The following is a 27,604-nucleotide window of genomic DNA, read 5'->3' on the forward strand; positions in this document are numbered from 1 at the left end:
TAAAACCATTCATTTAGTAACCAAAGTTACAATGGTACTGAAAAAAGTGACTTATGACAGTTTTTCACACGGCCATTATAGCAGGGGCCACCAATCCTCGGTCCGTGGACCGGTATCGGGCCGCAGCATGCCAGCAACCGGGCCGCACGAACAAGCAAAGCCCCATCTGTGAGATGCAGGCAGCACACAAAACTATGCACTCTCTGGTCCATGGAAAACCCTCTCTCCACAGAACCGGTCCCTGGTGCCCAAGAGGTTGGGAACCTCTGCATTATAGCATTGTATTTATGGCAGTTGTATTATCCTGTGGTCATGTGGTCACCATTTGTAACCTCCCTAGCCAGCTTCTGACAAGCAAAGTCAATGGGGGAAGCCAAATTTGCTTAATAACTGCAGTGATTCGCTTAACAACTGTGGCAAAATAGGTCCTAAAATTGGGCAAAACTCACTTAACTGTCTTGCTTAGCAATAGAAATTTTGGGTCAATTGTAGTCATAAATTGACTACCTGAGCAATTAAGAAGCTTTTTATAAGGTTTTTAAGCTTGTGATGTATTTTATGGAATTTATTTTTTCATATAATATATACATTTATTCAGTTTTAATTTTATTTATCAGATTTACATCCTGTCTTGATTTGTATAATGTTCCCTCTTCCTATTTATATTTATATGTTTTTTTTTTAAAAATGGGGTGCCGCCCTTAAAAGGCAGATTTTCCCAGATAGTTTACAAAACACCACAAAATAATAAACTAATCCAATATGAAATAAAATGCAATACTTGAAGTCTATAACTTTAAAATAATAAAAACTCAAATTTCCTGAATAGTAATATTAAAAATGAACACATGGATTAAAATGCCTGGGAAAATACTGTAAAGACATCTTTTACCCCTAAAGACGATTTCAGGCAATGAGAACTTTCAAGAAAAAGGACATCCTATTCCCATTCCAGATTATGACAGGCCTTACAGATTTAATGCAACCATCATGAATTTGGACCAGAAACAAAATGGGAACCAGTGAACATTAAATTGATTAAGTGCTGTCTTTTGTCTTTTAGAGACCATACAGAGGATAGAACCTCTCAGAATTATCTATCTTCAGTTTGGCCCTTCCAGTGCTGCCTTCACTGTTGTCATAATCAAATCCATATATTTTGGCATTGGCTGTCCTCTTTCTCTCTTCTCTTACCTTCAACTTTTTCCCCAGTGGTAAGAGACTTCTCGAGAGATTTGATTGTCTGCATGTGCCTCTAAAGTGATTCTACTGGCAGTAAAGATTATACTCCAAGAACCAGTATATTATGATGCAGAACAAGATTTAGTGTGATCCTGGCTTGTATGGTATCAGTCAGAATAAGCTGAGTGTCTGGAATAACCAGACAATGGTAAAATCAGGCATCAAGAAGACTTATTGAAGGCTTGTATATTGAATTTTTGCAGATGTTCTTTAGCAAATTATTAGGTTTCAGGTAAGAAACCAAATAGTGTATTTACTAGTTTCTTCTGGGAGAAACTTGCAATGAAAGAAGCATGGGGTAAACTAACATCAAATTTTCAGGAAGGACAAAAGCTGCTTTAAGCCCATGACCTTTTGATTTATCTGCTCTTCTTTCAATCAGAGTAAATATTGACAAGTTTATGAGGCTCCTTATGTTGCTTTCAGGATTAAGTACTAATCTTGGAGATAATCATCTGGAATTTTGATAGGACTGGCAGTGGAAGTGTTGAAATAAATAGCACATTTTTATATAATAGTGTACATTCTGTTGGTCCACAGACTCTTGGATTTTCTTGGTATCATTATACCAAGAAATTGGTATAGTTATAGCATGTAGGACCTACTCCTATAAAATGTCCTAGAGCAGTGATGGCGAACCTTTTAGAGACCAAGTGCCCAAACTGCAACCCAAAACCCACTTATGCATCGTCGGGTGCTGGGTGGGTGTGGCCCATTGGCTGGATGTGGCCCATTGGGTGGGTGTGGCCCATTGGGTGGGCGTGGCTGCGGTGGTAACAGCAGACTGGGTGAGACTAAAAAGTTCAATCAATCAATTCCAACTTTGCAAGATCTTTTTTTTTTCCTGCGAGAAATTGAAATTGACTGATTGATTGAACTTTTTTTTGTACACAGTGGCAGAGGCCTAAAGCGAAAAGGTTTTATAAAACCCAGCGGAAGGCCTAGGACTGGGGCGACGGCGCGCGTGCCCACAGAGAGGGCTCTGAGTGCCGCCTCTGGCACCCGTGCCATAGGTTCGCCACCACTGTCCTAGAGGCATGAAAAAAATGCATTTGACCCACTTTATAAATTCCTATCAATCATAGCAAGAATCAACAAAATGTTATTCATCTAGACACATGAGGCCTAAAGAGTAATAGGAAGTTGCCCTCTATATTAAACTCAAAGCTCTGAATGTCTGAACATCTTGGCACAGTGAGGACCCATAAAAATACTATCAAATTATGGTACAAAAAGATGTAAATAATCTATTTTTTCTTTTTTATAAAACAAACAACTATGTCAAAAACTCAGCAACCAACTCAAGGTGTCACAAGAAGAGATCCTTGCAGGGGTATCACCTCATTAGTAGCTGTATTAACCAAGATAAAGTAACAATAGGCATCCAGTATGACAATAAATATTCCAATGCCATCTAAGCAGACACAGAATATACTATATGTATGTATGTGTAAAAGTGCAAAGGACCATTCAAAGATCTTTTATGGGAACGGATGAAGATTAGGAATCAAGCTCAATATAATTAAATCAGAAATCGGCATTAGCTGAATATGTTTCCCCAATATAACTGGTTGGGCAATTTCCCTTATCCCAGCAAGCAGAGTCAAAGTTGTAATGTGGGTGTTGAAGTCTGAAAATTTAGGGAACTGGGATTAATCCTTTTTCCTAAAAATGAATGCAGAAAGTGTAAGAGACTTTTTTTTAAAAAAACAACAACAACAACCTTGTACTGCTAAGCAAATTAAATATATAGATCATATATTAGATTTAAATTTTAGAAACATGCATCAGCATTCATAAACATGGTTTATTTTGCCATGTGCAGAGGAAACCCCAAACCACAATTTAAATTATTCATTAATAGAAATCATCCTTTCCCAATAATATAGCTACCAGTTTTTCTTATGCATAATGTTTGTAAAAGGGCAATCTAATGTGAGAAAACGTCATAAGGAGAAGGTGATCCTCTGATCCAATTTACCACTCACATGTTGCTGAATTGTAACAAATAAAGAGAAGTGAGATGTGATTATGTAACTTGGAATATGTTATAAAAGTAGCCTTACAGATGCTGCCTGAGAAATCTGCTTACGTTTGTTTGGGTAGTATAAAAACCTGCTGAGTTACAATTCTGTACAAGCTTAATAGGGATCACGTTGCGCTAAGTAAGTAGAATTTACTTCCATATGAGCATTCACCTAACTGAGTAATAAATAAAATACAAGCTTTTGTTTAACAGAGCCAAACTGTAGTCATAAGGAAAGAGTTTGGGTACTGAAGAAATATTTTAAAAGGAAGCAAACGTTTATAAGCATATCTCATTTTACTTAAAAGAAACCCTGAAAGTGGAAGGAATTACCTATATATCTAGATTAATAATTGATTGAAGATCTGTGCCAGAAATTTTGTGATACAGTATATAGGATTTCTTTCTATTCATTTGTATAATTTGATGATGAAGTTTGCTGGCTACATAAAATAGCTGCAACTGTAAGACTGGAGTACTCTTCTGTCCATGCTTGCAACCCACATGGTAAGATGAAAATGTCCAGTGTTGTATAGTAAATGGGTGCAGGGCGCATGGGGCAGATCCACACCCTCACCCCCACCCTAGCTTGATTTTTAAGTATGTGCCTCACCCCAAAACTAGAGCTTATTTTTGGGGTAGGGCTTATATTATGCCCTTCCTGAAAAATCAAGCTAGGGCTTATTTTTGGGATAGGCCTTACTTTCAGGGAAACAGGTATATACACATATATATTTACACACATTACACTCACACAGATATATATATATATATAGTGTACAGTATGCATACACACGCATATACATATATAATATATATAAAACCACTACCGCCTTGATCAGCATTTTAAAAAATATGTGTACCAATATTACCTAATACTTTCTTCGGTTCCTGTCTTTTGCTGAGATGGAAAAGTATCAATAATAACAAAATAAGTATCATCCAGAATAGAACTGTGACTTGCGTAGCAGTGATTGGGACACTTCTACAAGTTCAATTGTTATTTACCTGAATTCCTTCTTAAAGTTGATTATGAAAAGATAATAGGCATCCTTGTAAAAGAAAGGCTGTTCTGAAAAGTCAGAAGCATGAACTAGCAGTATGAACTACTAGGAGAACATTGTATAATCATCACTTTGTAAAATGTTATAATAATGTTAAAGGCCACCTCTTTTTTGTTAAGTTAAATTCTAGCCCCTTTGACTTCCCAGGAAGTTAACCTATTTACTTGAAAAATGATTTTAAAGAATGAGACATCTCTTAAAGAGCAGCTCTTTATCTACCAAGGGCTAAGTTGATGAAGACAGGCATGGAAAGGAAAGGGACTCAACTTGGTGCCTAGTCTTTATAATAGTGCTTCTGAGCCTTAGTAACTTTAAGATCTATGGACTTAAACTCCCAGAATTCCCCAGCCAGCAAGTTGGCTGAGGAATTCTGAAAGCTGAAGTCTACATATTTTAAAGTTACTGAGGTTAAGAAATACTATAAATAAATCAGGCACTTAGGTTTAAGACATTCTGCTTTGCCCAGTGAAGTTTGGGCCATGCCAGATTGGCACTTCTGGCATGGGCAAACTTTCCCTTGCCAATTATCCAGCATCACCTTTGGCTTAAAGCTATATTCTATTTTCACTTTTAACATGTGATGATTCTAAAGCTGATACCTTTAAATAATATTTCAATATTTTGAGCCCCAAAATAAACTTTAAATTCCAATGCAAGATGGCGTGACTCAAAGAGGGATAGGTTTACTATGATCTAAGATACTGTGGATGGTCAGTGTAAATAGCTTTTCTAAGCAATTCCTGTTCTGGATGACTGGTGTCAACCAAAAACATAACAGCACTGCACAGTATAACTTCTAAGAATTTTTAAGTTATAGAGTTCTCTTCTAATAGCATTAAAACAATTGTGCAAATATAATCGATTTCCAGAATCCCTTTTGAAATAAACACAATCATTTGTTCTGCTTTTCTAAAAACAACAATTCATTAAACTTGTATGCCACCCAACTCTCAATGATTCTGGATGGATTTAATTTCATTATCCTTTTTCTTACCAGTTTAAATCTACGTGTACTCATAGAACAATAATTAAAATGACCTCACTTGCCCTGTAAAAGGACTCAAAATCAGTGAGATTTATTTCTAAGAGCTAATGCTTATAATATTCCAAATGGTGTTGGAAAACTTATATAATAGTACTATATAATCGTCTTTTGTTGTGTCTGTCTAATCTTGTTTTATTGAAGTTGAATACAAACTGATGGTCCTTTTGCACTTTGAATTGAATTATTTCTATAGTTGTATGTATGAGTTGGTACCTTAAATAATTGCAGTTTATTCAAAGGCAAACCTATAATCAAAATTGGGTTCTAGATTCCCATTTGATTCAGGTCTTGGAATAAGTTTTAAAAAGCTGTGGCAAGGATTCCTAATTCTGATTAAATTAGTTCAGGCTATATACATACAGTAACAGTCCCAGACCAAAATGTTGTCCCCCAATATTTTGCAAGGGTGTGGGAGTGGACTGTACAGTAGATTGTTTGAAAGCTGTCAAGGTTTAATGCATTAAAAAGTAACTTATGGTCATATAGGTAGCCCTCACACTTACAAATATTGCAGTGTCCCCCCGATCAGGTGATCAATATTTGGAAACACAACAACTGTCATGTACTTATGATATTTTCAGCATCCGGGGTCATGTGATTGCCATTTGTGACCTTCCCAGCTGCCTTCTGATAAAGTCAATGGGAGAAGCCAGATTTGCTTAACAATCGGAGTAATTCACTTAACAACCATGGCAATAAAGGTTGTAAAATCAGGCACCACTTTGCTTAGCAGTGGAAGGTCTGGTCCCAATTGTTTTTGTAAGTCGAGGACTATTCTCAGTCATCCAGGTCATAGTTATCCCAAAGATGCTTTTTCATGAGGCAACTGAACTTTCTTCTTTTTCTTTGAAGACATTTCACTTCTCATCCAAGAGCAGAAGAAGCTTCTTGGATGAGAAGCAAAACGTCTTCAAAGAAAAACAAGAAAGTCCAGTTGTCTTGAGGACTATTTGTATGGCAGATTTGTTTCAGCCTCAACATTTTCTGTGTTCAGAATAAAAGTTACAAGTAGCTTCCAAGTTGGGCAAAATTTCTAATCATTCTACACAGAATTTCTAAATTATTCTCTCTTATGACTTGGTTGCAGTGTTGTATTCAAATCAAGTAGTTATATTTAAGATGTTGTTTATTAATTCCAGAAATAGGATAATCAGACCTACTGAACTACCTATTACCTTCCATCAAAGGCAACCAATGATACTCTGTGCAGTGTCTAAGAAGATTGCTGGGTTAGCTATTTAGCAGACAGGACAAGGGTTCAAGCAATGTTTACTATAGCAGAGAATAATTTCTGTATTCTTGTTTTCTGGTTAGTGGCCAAATATATGATTTTTTTAGTAGTGGGGCATTAGAATAGTAATCTTTCAACAGATCTATGGCCAATTGAAGCCATTTGTAGAAATCTTCGCTTGCCATTATGTAGAGCAATTTATGCTGGCTCAGGAATCTCTGTCAAAGTCTTAATTCACCTACATGAAAAAAATGAACACACCAAACATCTTTGTAATAGCATGCCTATACTTAACAGGACAATTTAATATATGCATATACCAGCAACAGAGCTTTAAAAATCCATGCATGCTTGCAATAGTTTTTAGCAAAAGCAACTGACATGGATCGAAGCAACAATCTTTCCTTAACTTACCAGTCATGTGAATTGCCGGAGGGATTTTCATTAATATCAGGAAAACTGATGCTCTCATTGCTATAATTCTGAAACTGGGAGCTTTCATGTTCCACTTCATTTGCTGGACCAGAGGCATTTCGTCCACCTGCATCAGAAAAGTTGTTCTCTGCCTCTCTTCCCATTGCTACAAATTGACTGTCTGGTGCAGAACTGATGTTCATGTTGGTTAGCATATCTGTCAACAAGGGAGCAGATTCAAAGGTTCCAATTTCTTCTGTTGCTGAAACTGAAAAATACAGATATAGGTGATATACAAAAAAATAAAACCAAAGGCGATGCTTTGTACCTCGATCATTGCTTAAGATGGAAAATGATTCCAAAGAGCTTTTATAGCAATTTTCATCTGAGAAATTCCATGCTATTTCCTTGTTCAAATTATTTCAGGTGAAATTCAACAATAAAGAAGCAAAAACAATGAGTGGTTATTTAGTTATAGACACTTTGAATAGGAATCTCTATGAAATTTAATATATAACCGAGAATTGCTTGGTGGATAGATGGGCAGCACATGAATTTAATAAATAAAGAATATAAGCCAGAGCTAGTTGAAGAGAAATAAGATAAGTTGTTTCAATAAGGTAAATAGTTTCAAAAAGCCTTATGTAAGTTTTAAGAATGATCCCAGACTTGGCTTAAATAAAATCGCCATTACAGGTATGTACATTTTACAGATATGACTAGCTGTGTGCACTTTAATTATGTATATATTAATGTAGTCCAGTATGTTTGTATTCTTGTTGGGAGTCTCAGGAATATTCTGCCTGTCTAGCATTAAGAAAAAAAGACAGCTTTCTTTTAATGAAAATGATGCATAGAAGCTATAAATTAAATCAGTAATAGAAATAAACATGAAGCTTCTTAGCTTTTAGACATGAACAGCATGATCTACTATATGAAAATTCTCTAGTCTTTCTTTCCCTTAAAATTCTTTAAGAATTTCTTTTAAAAATTCTTTCCCTCCAAACTCTTTCCCTCAAAGGGAAAAGGAAAAGACTCCAAAATTACCTTCAGGAACCCAAAGAAAAGCGCTGGATGCTATAGCCCCCAAATCATTTTCAGCAATACATATATATATTCCAGAATCTTCAGGGAAAGCTTCTGTTATCACCAAAGAACAAACTTCCTCTGAGAAAAGCAAAAAGTTAATAAATAAATGTACAATAAATAAATGAATAAGCACAATGTCATATTACAGACCTACTTATGTTAGTAGACTTGATCTTTTTCACAAATTTACAATATGTTACTACAAATAAACCAGTTTCATGATGAAACACAAAAACTTCTTAAGTAGGTGAACTTTATAAATGGTGTTCCTAATTCACACCTAGAATGTTGCAGTATGTGAGGTTAAAAAAAGATTGGGGAGGGGAGGAGGAGAACGATCAGCATAATGACTACGTCAATTTCTGAAATGAACCTGGCTGAAGCCATCTTTGTCGTTTTAAGTTGCCACAGGTTGGGGAAAGGGAGAGAAAGAGACCAAAAGCATTGCTAGTCTAAACACAGAGCAGTCCCATGGGAAACAAGGTCATTCCCACAGGAGCTGGAAAGTGGAGAGAAGAAGTATCATGGAGTCCGCCACTTGATTTTATTGGGTAGCATGATCAATAGCATAATAGAGGGAAGGGAATTATTACATTTAGTTACATTGAATCCCTAAGGGGAAGTTTAAAGTTGGTTTCACTTTTGACCGTGCCGATATTATGTATCCAATAAACATGTTCTTTGAGGAAATTCAAGCCTCGGAGTTCTGATTTATTTAATTTAATTAGTAGGAACCTTGACATACTATACAATGGGAAGTGCTTTTAATGATGGGGTATGAGTGTACACACACAATGCATTCAAACAGCATTGTCAAAGGTCTGGAAATCCAACAAGATCAGAATGTTTTTTTCGGTAGTCAAACTCCCCCTTTTAAAGCAGCAAGATATTTATATTGAATAACTGTCCCCAAAATCCAAAGGGCATAAACCTTAGCGCACTGCACTGCACTTCCCATAGCAGTTTTGGAGGGCCAATATATAAAAAAAAATACCATATGAGCTGAGATTGTGCCCTTGTGGAGTAGGGGCCATTGAAGCTACAGCTCATGTCCTGCTACATGGCATCTTCTCTAAGGGCTCACAGACTCAATTTATAACCCCCTCACCTAATAAAATACTTGGACAATACTTTTATGTACAACTACTGTTATAAGATTATCACCATCATTATTACTGTTTTTAATACTTTCATTTGTAATGCTGATCTGTAACTAATAAAAAAATTGATTGATTGACTACACAGTGAGAAGAACAAAACTGCTGTATACATTATCATATGCCCAAAAAACAGCAATTGCAGTTTGAACAAATACTACCATAAAAGTGCCCTAGAGACAGAATCAAATCTATTACTGAATAGATATTGCCTTAATGAATGCAAAGCATTCTGAATTTAGTACAAATAGCCCTTGTTTAATCTCCTTTAGTTACAATAGTGATTAAAAGCTTACTTTGCGAGCAGTACCCTAGCCTTCACAGGTCTACACAGCTGAGAAAAGCTGAAATAAAATTATCCACACAGTCACAATTTCATTTAGTGACCAGTTCACTTAACAACTGAATTGATGGTTCCACTTGCGGTCACAAAATAAGGATTACCTATAGAGTACCAAACCAAGATTGCAAAACCTCAAACAACCATAAGATGCCAGAAAACAAGCCTTTTGCTGATACCAATTATAGTAATTTTCACAGATCAAATCTGGTATCCCTAACTTCATAGAAAGTCAAAAGCAGCTAAGTAAAGTGTGTGTGAATTACAGATTTGAGAGTAAGTTTATTGAAATCAGTGGGACTGACTGCCCAGCAAACATCTAAGATTGAGCTAGAAACAATCGTACAATATAGTAAGAACCTAACTATTAGGTAGATATTATTGTTTAACAGTTTGCCAGCTGAAACCTGAATTTTTCATGAGTTAACAAGGACAACGTATACCTTGCTAAATACATCCAGCTACAAGGTTCTGTGCACAGTGGCATAGGATTGTGGACTTGCATGTGTCTTGCATAGGCCTTGCCGAATGCTCTAGCTAGATTCTTGGGTAATGTTCCTAGTTCTTTTCAACTTGTGTTTTTATTTAGAAATACTTACCAGGGACCATGGATGAGCATGCCTCTGTTAGAGAGAAAGAGACAGAGAATTTAATTGTGAACAACTATTTTGTGGATTCAAAAAGTGAAAATGTAAAACAACAGCTCAAAGACAATCACCACAACTGCAGATCACACCCACAGTCACAAACCTTCCCCATCTGCTGGCCCCCACTCACTAAGGACCCAGTGGTGACATAGATTCTGTCTCCTTCCACTATTCCAAGCTTCAGACTTACATGAAACTATTAAAAGGTGCAAGAATTCTGCCCCATTTGCTTCTGAGCATCCTGCTTTGCACTTAGCTTATTAAATCTTGAAATAACACACGGATATTACAAGTCCATTTATCTGAATTCTGCACTGACCCCAAAGCAGCATGCGCGCCTGCAGGATTCAATGGAGGAATAGTAACAGAGAAGGGCCATTTTGCTATTTACTCACAAACGTTTCATCTTAGAGGGGGAAAAAATATAGATAAAGCAGAAAACAGCCAGAAAGGATAGAATGAGCCTCAGAACAATTTTCTTTTTTTTTAAACAACAACAACAACAACAACAACAGAGAAGCTATATTGTATTTCATATTTTTTGCTTTAGGTAAGCCTTTGAGGTTAATTCAATACTGCCCAAATAGTGGACTTTGAATCACAAGAATTATGTGAATAGACCTTCTATTTCTAATAGTGTATGCAATGGAAACTATGATAAACTAATAAAGTTATTCTGTTAGAATTGAATCAATAATTGGTTTTGCCCTTCTGTCTGCTTTTGAGCTTCCTGTATAAATCTGGTTAACTATTGTGTGATCCACAATACTTCATTGGGTAGGACCATGGCCTGATCCAGCAGAGTACATTCAGACCCACAAAAGGCAGAATGAGGCAGGAACAGATCTATATATAATGCCCACCCAGAGCAAAAACTGCACTTAGATGTTGCAATACTTTTGTTGCTGGAGTGCCAAGAACTAAACAGGTGCTTCAAATGACCCTAGCATATATTGTAAAATATGCAAATATATGTGTTAACATGAAACTCTCAAACCTAGTAAATACATGGTAAGGCTAGCCTTATAGATATGAATCCCCACCTGTGACTGGAAACTTTGGATAATTTAAGTGGAATGTTTGTCGTATTAAGGGACATTTGAGATGAAGTATGAGTTCTGTACAAATGCTGTCTGGAATGTCATACAAGTTTTGCGTTCCTTGCTAATCACCTTATTGGTTTTTAATCTGTTCTACTTGTTACCTAATACAACACATTTGTTTTTATTTTAATGCCTGATCTGGGGTCAATCCTTTGTTTTGTCCAGATCCCCTTCCTGTTACCTCTGTGTCTGCTTTACATATCTTACAGAAAACAGATGAGTCCAAAAGGCATGTGTATTGGAGAACAGCTAAAATTCTTAATTGTGGGACAAATTCAGTATTTGGTTCCTATTCCATTTATCTCATCTCAGATTCACATTTTCAACAAAACATTGCAGGCTTTTTGTGGGTTTTTTTTAATGTTTATACCAGGATAATTTTTTCTTAATACTTTTATACTGGAATATCCAGGTACACCATACTTAAATCAATTAACTTTTTAGAAGGCATGGTTATAATTTTATTGTTATTTTTCTTTATGTTCTAAACCTTTCTGATGATGCAGAAGTATCTGATTTTCTTGAAAGTCCTATCCAATACCAACAGTTTGTTAATGTTCTCCAGAGTATAATTAAATGTTGGTCAAATTCACATGTAATATTCATCCACAGTTCAGCTAGTTTATTTTTGCTTTGCTGTGATGTTGGTAATTTGTTTCAAGAAAGCAGCCATTTACAAATCAGTGATGCACACATCATAGAAAGCCAAAAACAAACTGCATTATAGATTAGCTTTATGTGAATGGAGAATGGAGAATGCCTGGCTGCTGTCAGGCCACATTTCCTACATATCAGTATTAATTCTCTCTCCCCACCCTCATCCCCCCCACACACATACACACTAGCTTTTAATATTTCTTTGCCCTGCATTTACCGACTGCTGCTTGCATTAAGTTCAAGGCAAGGCTGAACATGGCTCAGTTATATGTTTCTTTTATTAGATGTTACAGATGGAGACACATGGGAAAGATGTGGATCAGCAGCAACGCTGTTGTGATTAGACAGCAGTTGTGCATATATTTACAAAATAATTCATCCCACTCCAAATTAGCTAATTTAATTTGAGTAAAAATATACATTGTAGAAACTGGCAGCAACTCATCATAGAAACTTGATTATGCACAAATGCTCTATGTCATTCTTCTCCTGGGAGGAGAATGCCACATTTTGAGTAGCTCTTTGTACAGACTGCTCCAATCACAGTCACATTTCACGTTCCTGAGAAAGGAAACACACCAATGTCTGCACTTCAGAAAGAGTTTTATCATGGGGTAATGAATAAATTAACCCTTCCCAACAGAAATAAAATATTGGTCAAGGAGGTTCGTCTGTACGTTAGCATACTTTTTAGTTGCCATGTCCAGCTCTAGAAGGTCTTCAACTTGCCACAGTCAACTCACCGCAGCCACCTCACCACAGCCAAGTCCCCACGTGTCAATTCGCTGTGGCCAACTCGCCACTGGACAACTCGCTGTGGGACAAGAGTTACACTAATATTGAAGAAATAGTGGAACAGAATCATTAAAGAAAGGATGCTAAAGGAAGGCAAAATGAAATACGAATGACAAAAACTAAAATATTTTTTTTCACTATTTTAAATAAATATATTGAACTGTTGAATTGTCCTGCAGCAAATTGGCCATGGTGAGTTGTCCCACAGTGAGTTGGCTGTGATGAGTTAGCTGTGGCGGCTTGGTCATGGCGAGTCGGCTGCGGTGAGTTGTCCCATTTCAATACCCCCCCCAAACCTTTCCTTTATCTACTGTACTGGGATCAAACAAGGAAGACCAGGTTCTTGCAATTCAAACAAGTATATCTTCTATTTCCTCCCCCTGAAATACAGTTGATGGTTTGTAGAACAGAGTTTGTCTCACAGATGGAGGGCATTTAAAGAGCAAAAATGCCTACTTTTTCTTAATATGCGGAAGTCTGCAGAATCTATGATTTGGTTGCACTCTCTGTACCAGCGAACCTGAAGAGGTGTGGAAGCTCTTATTCGACACTCAAACACCACCAGCTGGCCTTTAGTAGCTGTGATATTTTGTGGGCTCTGAAAGATGACCAGAAACATAAAATTAAATTTATATAGTTAAAGGTGCTATGTACGGAACAAACTTAATTTTTAACACAAGCTTAATTTTTCCTTTGAGAGAGAAATGGATACTGATGCACTGAATACCATCTCTCTTGTTCCCAAATGAGTAATTATAACAGTTTCCCATAAACTTTGCCTCTGGATTTCTTGGACTATCCTAGACTTATAGTAAGATTTATACTTCACATTTCCTCTAAGAAAAGGAAATGTGCTGAGGGTGGTGTACATGCCATTCTGTCCTCCATTACTCCCCTAAGGGTGGAGTGGGTTGAGAGAGGATGACAGTCCCAAAGTTCCTCAATGAGCTTCCATGGTTGAGGGTAAACATGAATCTGAGTGTCCCCACCCTAAGCCTAGTTCTTCAATCACTTCGCCACACTGTTTCATACTCCCTTAATCCCTAGCAAGCAATGGCTTTGGAATTATGCAAATTAATAATAATAATAATAATAATAATAATAATAATAATAATAATAATAATAATAATAATAAAGTTGAACCCCCTGCTCAGGCAGGAAACCCTACACCATTTCGGACAAATGGCTGTCCAGTCTCTTCTTAAAAACTTCCAGTGTTGGAGCATTCACCGCTTCTGGAGGCAGGTTGTTCCACTGGTTAGTTGTTCTAACTGTCAGGAAGTTTCTCCTTAGTTCTAGGTTGCTTCTCTCCTTGATTAGTTTCCATCTGTTGCTTCTTGTCCTGCCTTCAGGTGCTTTGGAAAATAGCTTGACTCCCTCTTCTTTGGGCAGCTCCTGAGATATTGGAACACTGCTATCATGTCCCCCCTCATCCTTCTCTTCATTAAACTAGACATACCCAATTCCAGCAGCCGTTCCTTATATGCTTTAGCCTCCAGTCCCCTAATCATCTTTGTTGCTCTTCTCTGTACTCTTTCTAGAGTTTCAACATCTTTTTTACATCGTGGTGACCAAAACTGGATGCAGTATTCCAAGTGTGGCCTTACCAAGGCATTGTAAAGTGGTATTAACACTTCACATGATCTTGATTCTATCCCTCTGTTAATGCAGCCCAGCACTGTGTTGGCTTTTTGGCAGCTGCAGCACACTGCTGGCTCATATTTAGGTGATTGCCCACTAGGACTCCGAGATCCCTCTCACAGTTACTACTATTGATACCCAAAAGGATTTTCCTCTCCGATGATTAAGGTAGGAGGCTAAAAACTGAGAGGCTGTGAGTTCTAGTCCCACATTGGACATAAAGCCAGCTGGGTAGCCTTTGGGCCAGACACACTCTGTCAGCCCTAGGAAACACATAATGGCAAACCACTTCTGAAAAACCTTGCCAAGAAAAATGCAGGAACTTTTCCAGGCAGTTGCCAGGAGTCAGTACTGACTTGAATGGAAATATTTTTAGCACTCAACCATGCCTTTTACTTTTTTATGGGAAATCAAAGATGAACATGTCTGATTATTAGATTTATTATATTTGGGCTGCAAAAACCTAGAGGATCATTTTAGGTGATGCGCAAAAGTTGAGTTTTCTGTATATATTTTCTGCTAACAAATGGTTGTGTGGATGCTTGCAGTCCACATATGGTAGGCCTATTACGGATGGGAGTTTCTATAGCCTGTTTTCAAGAAGTGACAGATGGACAGGAAAATTAGGACATTTCCATCTAAGTAGCATTGGTGTCTGCAGATTTTGAATTTAAGTTACCACTGAGATTATATCTCTTACCTTTATGAACACAGGAGCTGCTTCATAGGCAGATCTAATCATTTGGGAAGGATTCTGCATCTATAAAAGAAATGAAATATGCCGCAATCACAAAACATAATGTACGAACTTGGATGGCTACATTTCTCCACTTGCAGATAAATGTAAAAAGCTGTTTTTGTGACTGATGTATTAGATTATGATGAAGCCTTTTTGTGAATCTTTATTTAAGTGCTCTGTGAGAACTAATACCTTTAGTTAGTTTACAAAATTATTTAAAAGAAGAAAATATATATGACAACAACTGTCATATATTTATGACTATTCACATGACATTTGTGCCCTAGATATACAGTATCAGTACAATCAGCCTAAGTAGCCTTGGATACCAAATTGAAAGATATGCAAAGCTTAGACTAGTAGTCTGGCATTTGCTCAGTATATTTGTAGAAATTTTGGATGTAAACAAAAACAAAATAGGAAGGTAGTACAACCGTCAATAACCTCCTCTCCAAATTCTACTGATAATTTGACTTCTAATTTCAAAAGTTAACTTGCTTCAGATAAATGAAAACTATTCCTTTTTCATTAGCAGAGTAATATTTGTTTCAGATTAAAATACATTTCTGATAAAAAAAAGGATACAGCTTTTCCTTGAAATGACTTTAAATAATAGGCAAGTTGCAGAAGATTGATTTCAAAACTTAATAACTTCCTTTATTTTTAAACTAGCTTTATCTTCTATTCAAACTCTTGCCCATGTAACACAGAGATTGTTTAACCAATCCAAAAATGTCCTGTTTGAACTAATACAGATATTTTGATATCTGTAAGTCACCTCCATTCCTAAGATGTCAATTGGACATAACAAAGTCCAATTAAATTACATGCTGTAAAACCTAGAAGGAGAGATTATATATGGGCTAATTTTAAGTCAACAGTATTTTCTGTGAGCTATAAGATCTATTATACTTTGAATTTTTGCGGTCCTGCACAAGCTATGCAACTTACAATAAGCAAAACCAGGCCTAGATGCTATTTAACTATATTTAGCTCCCACAAACTGCAATATGCTGATTCTGTAGCACACTGCAGGGCAGTGGTAGTCAAGTCCCTAGCAAAAACTGCTATACCACCCAGCACAATATACATAAGTCCAAATCATGTATCTGCTTGCATGAAGACAGAGAAAACTTGTTCAGACACCCTTTCAAGTTAACAAATAGGTCTGTCACTGATGACTATTAAGTAACCAAGAGAAATCACTATAGTACTGAAAGCAGATACTTAATTGGATGTGGAACAAGTGTTTTGCTATTTTGAAATTGTTCTAAGCATTTTTTATTTGGTTAGTTTTGGCTTAACAAGATATGTAACCACAACTGATTAAGTTTTACTTAGTAAACCATGGTTAAATAAGTCATGATTTAGTACAATAAACAACTTTCACATTAAACTACTATCAGTCAGTAGAATTGATGATTTGAGATAGGATGTAACAATTTAACTTAATACTGCTTCTCTAGCCAAGTTGTTGTCAAGTCAAATTGCTTGAAAGTGACTCAATTTATATAGGCATTGTGAGATAACAACAACTACAATAATAGTGGAGATAGTGTGGCAAAAGAAAGCAAAGGTAATACCAATAGTAATAGGTGCATTGGATACAATCCCCAAACAACTGGAACACTTACTTGAACAGCATTGGGTTTGATAAATTCACCATCAGTCAATTGCAAAAAGGCAGCTTTACTCAGAACAGCTTACATCTTGCAACGATACCTCTAACACCATAAAACACCAACATCTACCCACTCCAGGTCCTTGGGAAGGACTCAGTCGTGGATAAAAATGCCAAATTCAGTCTAAACATCTGACTGACTGTACAACCAACCATAGTCATTCTACTTCTATTTGTAGGTCTATGTGTTTTGTTATTTTCTCAGTTCTTTCTATTTTGTCTATTTTATCAACACCCCAAGCTTAAAAATTATTGATAAGAAAAACAAAAAAAGTCTGGATAGTGGGCATTGCAGTATCTGGAGACAGCAGAATTAAAGACAAAGAACTAGAGAAAATAACAAAATATAAAGACCTGCAAATAGAAGTAGAACAACTGAGGCAAAAGGAAGCAAAGATAGTATGAATAAAAATAGGCACCTTGGGTGCTTTCCCAAAACATCTGGAGCACCACTTGAACACCATCTGCACTGACAAAAACGCCACCATCAATTGCAAAAGGTAGCTTTACTTGGAACAATTTACATCCTGTGACACCTTTACTACCATAAAACAACATCTGTCTGTCCCAGTTCCCAGATCAAAATGCCAAGTACAGTCTAAACATCTGGCTGACTGTGTGCAACCAACCATAATAATAGTAATATATATTAGGATTTGGACAGATTTAAATTATTATTAAATAAATAAATATTTGTAGTGATGATTTGTAGCAAATTAATCTTGCAGTATCTTATAATACAAAACAACCTCTATTAGAATCTCCAAGCCACCAAATGGTATTATTTAAATGGCTCAGATTTGGGGGCAGTTTATTAAGTAATAGTACAGTGGAGACATTATTATTACATAATCAGATTAAGACAAAAATCTTTGTTTTACAGCAAATACTTTAATGCATTCAACTGCTTTTTTTAGTTAATTATAGTTAATTCTGAATGAAAAAGCTAAATAACCTTATGCTCATTAACACTGACACTTTAAATAATTATTAATACTGATACAACTTTGCTATCTTTTAAAATCTTCAGTGGTCTAAGTTGTCTAAGCATTAGAGTGTAAATTACCCATGGCTAATACTGTAGAAATACCAGTGTTTCAAATAATATATGTATTGTGTATGTTTCACAACAATCCACATAGGAACATTCTACCACTTGAATCATGGTGAGAACTGGGTAACTCATAATTTTGCAAACACAACTTTCCAGTGGCACACTGAATGACTGCACTGTTTACTTTTCAACAAATGTACAGAACTCTTCCCTGTCAAGGAAACATTCTATCATACCTTCCTGAAATGTCCTTCTTCTCAATGAATGCATGTAGAAACTATTGTTCGGAAGATATTTGCTTTTCATTTGAGCATAACTTTATAAAAAGAAATCTATGTAGTCTCTCTCAACACTCTCCCCAATCATTTGAAAGGCATTTAAATCCATGGATGTTTTGAATTTTCCATGTCTATACTAAGTCACTGCTTTGATCCAACTGTCCTTTCTTAAATGTCTTTGGAAGAAGATGACAAATGGCTAAGCTCCAGCGAAGGCACATGATGGCTTCTAATCTCCCACTGATTGATGTCCAAGCTAAACAAATTCTGGTTCCAATGAGAAGAGGCTTAAACAGGAAGAAGAGGAAGTCTGCGGAGACAAACTGACGTTCTAACACTTTGCTCTGTATTTGAGGGATATTGTCTGAGATTGACATAAACGAAGCAATACACAATCATTTTATTGGCCAATAATGTACAATGAAACAGTCTTTGCATTATACCAGGGGTAGGCAACCTTGGCTCTTTTATGACTCGTGGACTTCAACTCCCAGAATTCCTGAGCCAGCATGGCTGGCTCAGGAATTCTGGGAATTGAAGTCCACGAGTCATAAAAGAGCCAGGTTGCCTACCCCTGCACTATACTATGCCAATGCCATTGAATACCAAATTGAAAAAATGCAGATACATTTGGTTCTTCCACAAACTTTATCTTGGGCTTTGTAGTGTACTTATTATTATTATTATTATTATTATTATTATTATTATTACTACTATTATTATTATTATCATTATCATTAACAACCATAGATAATCCTACAAATTCTGGGTCTAGAAGTAAATCTACATTTATCCATGGCTGGTATAATTTGATTTATGTATTTATTTAAGCAATTTACATAACCGCCCATCTCACGGCAGTGACTCTGGATGATGCACAAAAGATCAAAACAAAACCAAACCATAATATACAAACTGAATGCTAAAATAATAATAGCAGGAATAATAGTTTAACACATGCTCACTTTAAAAAGTAATCCAATTTTAATCTATACAGATCAAACAAATCGACCAATAAAGCTGGTTTAATCTCCCTTTGGTTTTAATAGTAAATTCAAAAATACCATTAAATATTTATGCCTAATTTAAAGTGAATAGGCATGTATTGAATAATCTTCCCCCAGTTCTTCAGGGAGGAAAGTAACACTGATGATGTTACCCAGTCAGGTAATGAAATGTCTGCAAGCAAACAACCAAACTCAGAAAGCACCAAGGACTCCACAGGAAGAAGCTTTGCCTGATGGGACATACAGGTCTCAAAATGAATAGAAAGACTATTTTGGTTAGACATGGATGGACTCTGCTTCCAATGCTGCAAGGAATCCTTGGACCTCATTTTTCAAGCATCCATTCAGACTCTTCTGAGTGACAATGCATAGTGTGATCCTGTCATTTTAAGACAGCTACCACATGAAAACTGCAGGGTATGGCCACTGTAGGCTTAATACAGTGAAACAAACACCCTTCATAGCAAAGGAAATAATAGGGGATTTTATAAGCAACAATATCCTGAAACATTACAAAAATCACTGCCACCAAACTGAAGAAATTCAGCAACTTGTTCAGATATGGCTAATTGCTACAAGGAGTTTTTAATGGAGTCAAATTCCAAATCCATGTTTGAAGCTTATTGGTCATTGTTATAATGCCCATTATGTTCTCTTCATTTGACAATATTAAGTCATGAGCAGTCTCAAAAAATCTAAGAAAAAGATAGCACTTATAGGAACAAAGATGCAGTTACTTTTAACCCAGAGCTGTGAAACCTTACATTTTCCAGTTTTCCAACAGCCTCAGTGTGGCTGTTACTAAGGGATCTTGGGAATGCAAGTTCAGGCATAGCTGGAGGACTTCAGAGTCCATACCTTAGACCAGCATATGAAAAGAGAGTCACACAGATGCTGCTAAAATATACGGTAGATCTCTCCCCCCAAAAAAGTTGACCTGGTAAATAATTGTGTACTTCAATAGGATAGCTGTCTCTAAAAAAAATCTCTTTAATTATCCCAGCTTCAGGCATTGATATCAATATCCCATACTATTTTTTATCCATTATGACATTATAAAATTTAACATCTCAACATCCACTGACTTCAGGGAATGTCTGTGAAGCTTTCTTATCAGACTATGGAAGTGGTTTGCCATTACTTTACTTTCCAGTCTTTATAAGTCCCAACCAGGCCTGACCCTGCTTAGCTTCTGGGCCCAAGGTCAGCTATTTGCTGTACTATTTTCCATTCTCAATGGATGGGGTAGCATAGCGCTAAGGCCAGAGTTGGCAGAACTTTCCCTGAGAGATGGTTATTATTCTCAGATCACCTACTATTTTTGCCTAACTGGCAATCCATTGACAAATGGGAGGAATACTTTAGTCTGAAGCAGGAGCCTTACCATAGCAGGAATACAGCCTTACCGATAAATATGAACACAATCGATGCCCTCAGCTCTTAGTAAGTTGAAGTACTTGGTTCCAAATGAATTTGGTACCCTACAAGCGGGTTTGCACATGACTAAATTCCTGGAGCATGCTTTCAGGAACAGTAAATGAGCACATATGGGAGACTTTTCCTGTGGAATCAGGGTGGAGAGTTTATAGTACAGAGGTGCAAGGGTGTTGGTCTTCCTTTGGATAGTGGCACCTCATTTAGTGGAACATTAAAGAGAAATGGAATCTTCTCCTGCACCATTCTCTGTTTACATTTTGTTGGCAAAATGTTCAGTAGCTTTTTGAACTCCAATATCATGAGGAATCAGTCTTTTAGCCCTCTCCAGCCTTGCATTACCCACATTGACTGATGGTTTCTCTCCAGGGCTTCTAAAAATGCATAGCATGTTCATTGTGCAGGTCACAGGTAAACTGACAATTTGTATCTTCCTTAGATGAAGCTCATGGGGACTTGAGCCAGATTGGGATTGCTGCACCTGAGGAAACCTTAATTCCTTCCCAGGTAAAATTTTATAAAGGAAAAGACCCTTCTGCATTTGCTCTGCACAGATCTTGGCTGGTAAGTTTTTCTTCTGATTTTTTTGAATTTCCCTCTTTTGAACATGAGGAGGATTGAAGCTATATGCCAGAAAGTAAAATAATTCTCTTGGATGAACCTTACTTGTCTTTACAAACTGTTACAAATTAAAGAAAGCCCTTGATGCATGACCACAATTGGGATTAGACTTTCCATTGCTAAACAAGGTGGCTATTAAGTAAGTCACGCCCAATTTCATGACTTTTTTTGGTGATGGTTGTTAAGTGAATCACTGCATTTGTTAAGTGAATCATATAGTCTTTAAGCAAATCCAGCTTTCCCCCACTGACTTTGCTTATCAGAAGCTGAGGGTGAAGGTTCATTCTCTGAGCTTGTGGGTTGGTTTCTGAACATTTCATTACCAGGCTAGATAACATCTTCGGCAGAGTTTAGGGGATGTTAGTGTCGGTGTACTTCTGTTTATAAGGGCTTCAGGTGTGGGTGTGTCAAGTGAGGGTCTTGTGATGGGTCTGGGGTAACTCATCAGTGAGGGACTTGTGATGGGGAGGTTACATCCGGTCAGGGTCATTGGGAGGTGAACTGGTGGCGGGCAGAGGGAGGGCTTGCGTGGGTTGGTTGAGGGTCGGTGCTGCCTCTGCTCAGTTGATTTGGATTCTGAGGGGTTTGTAGGCTGGTTGTAGGTCAAACATTCAGCATACAAATCAACCACAAAGCCAACCAGGGACAGCCCTGACCCTCAACCAACCCATGCAAGCCTCCCCTGTCCCCCCCCCCAGCAGTTCACCTCCCAATGATCCTGACCGGATGTAACCTCCCCATCACAAGACATATCACAAGCCCCTTAATGATGACTCACCCCTGACCTATCACAAGACCCTCACTTGACACACCCACAACTGAAGCCCTTATAAACAGAAGTACACCAACACTCACATCCCCTAAACTCCCCTGAAGAGGTTATCTAGCCTGGTAACAAAACGTTCAGAAACCAACCCACAAGCTCGGAGAACGAACCTTCACCCTCATCCTACACCCATGCTATAGATACTGTATTCACCACTATTGCATATCAGAAGCCTGTTCAGGAGGTCGCAGATGGTGATCACATGACCCTGAGATGCTATAACCGTGGTAAATCCATGCCGGTTGCATCTGAATTGTCATCACATGACAATGATCACGAGGATACTGTGATGATTATAAGTGCAAGGGGTAGTCACAAATTACTTTTTTTCACTGCAGTGGTAATTCTGAATGGTCGCTAAACAAATGGTTGTAAGTCAAGGGCTACTTGTATCCCATAGCACATTCCAAAAAAGAAGAATAAAAGCCAAATAAAATACACGTTGCATGTATTTTAAATAACCGTTGCAAAGACCTCAACTCTAGAGAGAGATTTTAGAGCAGAGTCCATTTTACTGCCCAAAGTTGTTCTTTGTTCCTAGTGCAGCTTCTCTTCTACTGTAATAGGAACAGTATAAATTAATGCCATGGCCAAATGGCTATGCCATGTTAGTATACTAAAGGAGCAGGATTTAGCTTTCAAGCTCTCAAACTGCCCATCCATAGCTTAAGATGTCCTCTGAGCATGTGGAGAGGACACTTTAGTCTCCACTGGATAATCACAGCTCGGTCCACACGTTTGTGGTGAAGGAATAAGACTTCCATTGCTACATTACAGGGTATGTCTTGCTGGCAGACTTCAGTTTCTAATTTTAGATATTAAATACACTGTCAACAAGTAAAGCAATAGAAGCTTGCGCTTAGCTGATTATAACTGCTCTGGAGTGCGCTCACATTATTCAAGGGAAGCATTACCCATCTAATGGAACAAAATATACATTATAGAAACACTGAGAAACAAAACTGGCCTGCCTTTCCACGTCCACGAATGCCAGGAGTTTCTATTTTGCTTTGGCAGTAGCCTTGGTATTGTCCTGGTCACGTCCTTGAAAAAAAAATACCATCCTCTATACCTAAGGGAGTCTTTTTAGCAAGCTCAGTGTGCTCCACGTAAATCGCAACCTTTACTTGGTGTAATTTTAGACATTAGTGAAGATGACGGAATTAGACTCTGCCAGATGAAGAGAGAGGACCTTTGCAATCCAACACCGGGAATATTATAAGGTACATACCGATCATGCTGTTGATAGAAACAATAATGACGACTACCTGAATAGCTGAGATGTTTCCACAATTATGTTATCTCCAAGATGGGGACAAAAGTAATACAGAGAGGGTTAAGAAAATATGATGGAGGCTCCATGGGGGACTTTGTCAGACATCTGAAAAGTAGAGAGTCTTTTAAAACTATTAAGCGACCAACATTTTTCCTGGCAGTGTGGGGTGTGAAAAGGAATTTCTATAACTTCCTGACAAAGAAGACAGCAGCTTTCAGTAGTAATCAGCAGATAGCATTGCATAATCATTATTTAATTTCAAAATATTCCACTGGATATGATGAATTTGGGAAATTCCATTGCAATATGTAGCAATTCTGATGCCTTTCACAATGAAGGTCATCTCTTTACTGAATATTTCTATGAATAGACTTTAGTTTTATTAAATTAAATATATGGGAGCAATATATGGGCAGGGAGGTGATTAGGATAACAAATAATGTGTACAGGTAGTTCTTTACTTATGACTACAATTAAGCCCAAAATTTCTGTTGTTAAGCAAGACAGTTGTTAAGTGAGTTTTGCCTCATTTTATGACCTTTCTTGTCCCAGTTATTAAGTGATTCACTGCAGTTAAGCTAGTAACATGGTTGTTAAGTGAATCTGGCTTCCCCATTGACTTTGCTTATCAGAAGTTTGCAAAAGGGGGTCAAATGATCCTGGGACACTGCAACCATTGTGAATACATGCCAGTTGTCAAGAGTCCGAATTTTGATCATCTGACCGTGGGGATGCTGCAACAAAAGTGTGGAAAATGGTCATACGTTATTTTTTTCAATGCCATTCTAACTTCAAACAGTTACTAAACAAAAGGTTGTAAGTCAAGAACTACCTTTATTGGATTATCAGGAAAACTGTGATGAAACCATAGCTAAACTAAACTAACATAGCTAAACTGGAAAGTAACCAAGGAGAGAAGCAACCTAGAACTAAGGAGAAACTTCCTGGCAGTTAGAACAATTAACCAGTGGAACAACCTGCCTCCAGAAGTGGTGAATGCTCCAACACTGGAAGTTTTTAAGAAGAGACTGGACAGCCATTTGTCTGAAATGGTATAGGGTTTCCTGCCTGAGCAGGGGGTTGGACTAGATGACCTCCAAGGTCCCTTCCAACTTTATTATTATTATTATTATTATTATTATTATTATTATTATTATTATTATTATTATTATTATTATTATTATTATTATTATTATTATTATTATTATTATTATTATTATTATTATTATTACCTCTAGCAAAAATGAGGTTCAGCCAGTGATGGCAGGTAGGTGGTTCTACTCCCCCCCCCCCCAAATATACAAGACAGCCTTTTCTGTCTTCTTTTCTTTAACCTTCAAAAACAGAAGCTTCTTCTTCTTTTCTGGTGTAGCCATGTTACTATCCAATACTGTCCTGTGAAGCACAGACTTTGTATACAAAAGGGCCCAGGTTCAGCTTCTGCCATCTTCTGGCACTGATACTTGCTGAATACAAAACTGAAATCAGCTACAACATGGGCAATTAGCCGTTTCACTATGAACACTTAGAGCTTAAGTCCATTTCTGAGTTGTAAACATTTTACTTCCACAATAAATCATCCAGGGATAGGAGATATCTAATTATCTGACACCTGATCTACACCCTCCAGCATCTGCTTGGCCACTGCTTGATTCAGAATACTACCTCCAGGTCCTGCAGGACTCTCTAAGCACTTGCAACCTGAAAAATCACAGCTCTGTGTCCCATATCCTGGCTCAAACCCGAATAGCTCTATTGACAGGGTCCACTTCCCATTTTGCGATAATTTATCACACTTAGCTTGGTTGTCTAAAGCCTATGCCAGTTATGTGGGTCAAACTTCGGCCCTTACACTCAAATTAATTTTTTGAGACAAAATGTCATTTAGATGCAAGTTATATAGGGCTTCCAGATGGTATATCACGTTCCATGGCTTGCAGAGAAAATTAGAAAACCAGAATTGTTTCTTTCTGCAGAAGATTAATAATATGTTCCCCACAACTAACATTTGCTAAACTGGCATAAACAGCACCTGCTCAGCTTCTGAGAAGCTGCTGAGAGTGGATCTTACACACACATACACATTGCAGTAATGTTATCTTCCTCTTCAGAGAACTACAAAAAAAGGCTGAACACGAAGGAAACTTTTGCATGCATTCCATCAGCTGCAACTGGACAACCACTTTTGGTATTTTTCTGTTCCAGAAAATTTCACGGAGGTCTCCTGTTGAGAGTTTAATCCAAGATTCCTTTGTGAATGTATTACTTATTTTGCAGCCATCCTTATATTAGTATTGGATAATTGCTTAATAATTAAAAGACAGCTTGATATGTAGTGGCACACTGCTGAATTAAATCTCATCTGATATGTGAACATATGAAAGTTTTTTTTAAAAAAAAAAATCTCTACATATTACTCACTCGAAAAATAAAAAAATAAAACTTACGAAAACTATTCTAGCCAGGTGAAAGTTGAGATGGATTAAAAGGTTCCTACTTTTGTCAAGGAGGGACAATGCTAATATACATGCCTTAAAGCAGGGGTGTCAAACTGCCGGCCCGTGGGCCGGTTTCATCATACTGGAGCCGCGCCTACCCCATTGCCGGCAATGGCAAAAAAGCTCCGATATGTTGCGTGACGTCACGTGACATTGCGAGTTTGACATGTCTGCCTTAAAGGGACACTTAATTGAAATCTACACCAGTTTCATCCAGCCATGGGTGGAATTTATAGTGATTTCCATTGCAAGTAAATATTAGATAAAATCTCCTAAAGATATAAACCTTTGCTCCCATTTTGCTTCCTGAAAGTACAAAACAAGATAATAGAATATCTCATTTCCCCCCCCCCCCTATGTTAAACTGCAATTCCTATCACTCCAACCAGCAGTTACTTATGGAAATTATGGATATTGTAACTCATCCTTTCAGAGGGGAAGCTAAGAATAGATCCTGTGACTGCAATCATAAAAGTGCCGATCCGGCTGTTGTGTAACTGGAATTATCCTCCCAGCCACTTTGGAGTTTTTCAACCTGGCATTGTAAGTTAACAAACAACACTGATCCAAAAGACTCATTTCCAAGGCCAAATAGTTTGAAAAGTAAAACCATTCTTTTGTCAAATACGCTATTCCTTGTGGGATGCTTTATTTTTAAAAGTTACCTGTCTCATAAGAGCAGCCCATTTATATATGGCCTTTGGCCGCATCATATCTTTTGAGGATTCTTCTCAGAAATTGCGACATGCCTCAAAATGTGTTGCAAACACATCAAACATAATGAGGCATTTTGATAGCAAGGGGATGTCAATTTCTGGGATTAATGGAATAGCAGAGGCCTTCTCCGTCTCTGCCAAACAATCTCCCTTTCAGTACTGGAAAGTTCAGGCCATGAAGCCCCATCCGTCTGGGAAGTATAGCAGAATCTATCCTTGGAAATCCGATCCGATTAATTTCTAATTTTACCTACGTGTGTAGCATTTAATATAGAAGCAGCTGATGGAGTATAAATCGACTGGCCTGTCAAGCAGTTCAAGTGCAGTGCTAAAGCAGATGTCTTTCTTTCAACACACGCAAGCTTTCGGACAGGCTGCAATGGCGCTTGAGCAGACAAATTTTAAGAGCCACACAATCATCTCCCTACGATGCAGGAAAGGCGGCCAGCACCTCGAAAACCCCAGAATGAATGCTAGAGTGTAAACTGAAATCACCCATACGTGATCTATCTTGCTTAGCTCAACAGAAACATTCCATGCTGTTTACCTACCTGTTCGTTTTATAAGCAGCTAAAAAGAAAAACAAAGTCTATTCAAAGACTTTTGCAGTGCCACTGTGAGTATCCCTGGCAAAACTCATCTGTCTCCTTGAAAAAGGTGGTTTATAAATCTCACCCTACAAGTTTTCAAATCTTCTGTGCTGAGGCTAAGCTCTTGGTAGACCCTTGAGCTTCTGGGTGTCATACTAATCACTTAGGGATAAATTGAGGAAGTGACCTCAAGGTCTGCTCAGATTTCTGTTTTTTTGTCAGCTGACTCAAGATTATGAGACAAAACAGCAAGGCCTGGGCTGTTATTGCCAAACCATGACTGTGGAGCCATTTCCTATGAAATTTTATATGACGTGGTCTCTTATCAAGTTGGATCACATGGGCATATAGACCAGCAGAGACTGTTAGCCAGTGTTTTGTTTTTTTTAAAAAAAAAACAGGCACAGTGAAAGAAAGTGTTTAACCAATTTTG

General features: G+C 37.4%; 1 protein-coding gene across 1 annotated transcript in view; it reads right to left on the bottom strand.

The window, feature by feature from the left end:
• The window catches only part of MYOT (myotilin), a 51,099-nt gene extending 23,773 nt beyond the window's left edge, over positions 1-27,326 (bottom strand). The window contains exons 1-6 of the mRNA XM_015817693.2: positions 27,133-27,326; positions 15,152-15,211; positions 13,267-13,408; positions 10,208-10,231; positions 8,070-8,189; positions 7,023-7,290 (exon numbers count right to left, since the gene is read on the bottom strand). Of these exons, the coding sequence (XP_015673179.1) occupies positions 7,023-7,290; positions 8,070-8,189; positions 10,208-10,231; positions 13,267-13,408; positions 15,152-15,211 (614 nt within the window). The 5' untranslated portion in view covers positions 27,133-27,326. The remainder of the gene's footprint in view (positions 1-7,022; positions 7,291-8,069; positions 8,190-10,207; positions 10,232-13,266; positions 13,409-15,151; positions 15,212-27,132) is intronic.
• Between the last annotated feature and the right edge of the window lie 278 nt (positions 27,327-27,604).

Source organism: Protobothrops mucrosquamatus, unplaced genomic scaffold, assembly GCF_001527695.2.
Source record: "Protobothrops mucrosquamatus isolate PMUCROS unplaced genomic scaffold, P.Mucros_1.0 scaffold623, whole genome shotgun sequence".
Lineage (NCBI taxonomy): Eukaryota > Metazoa > Chordata > Lepidosauria > Squamata > Viperidae > Protobothrops > Protobothrops mucrosquamatus.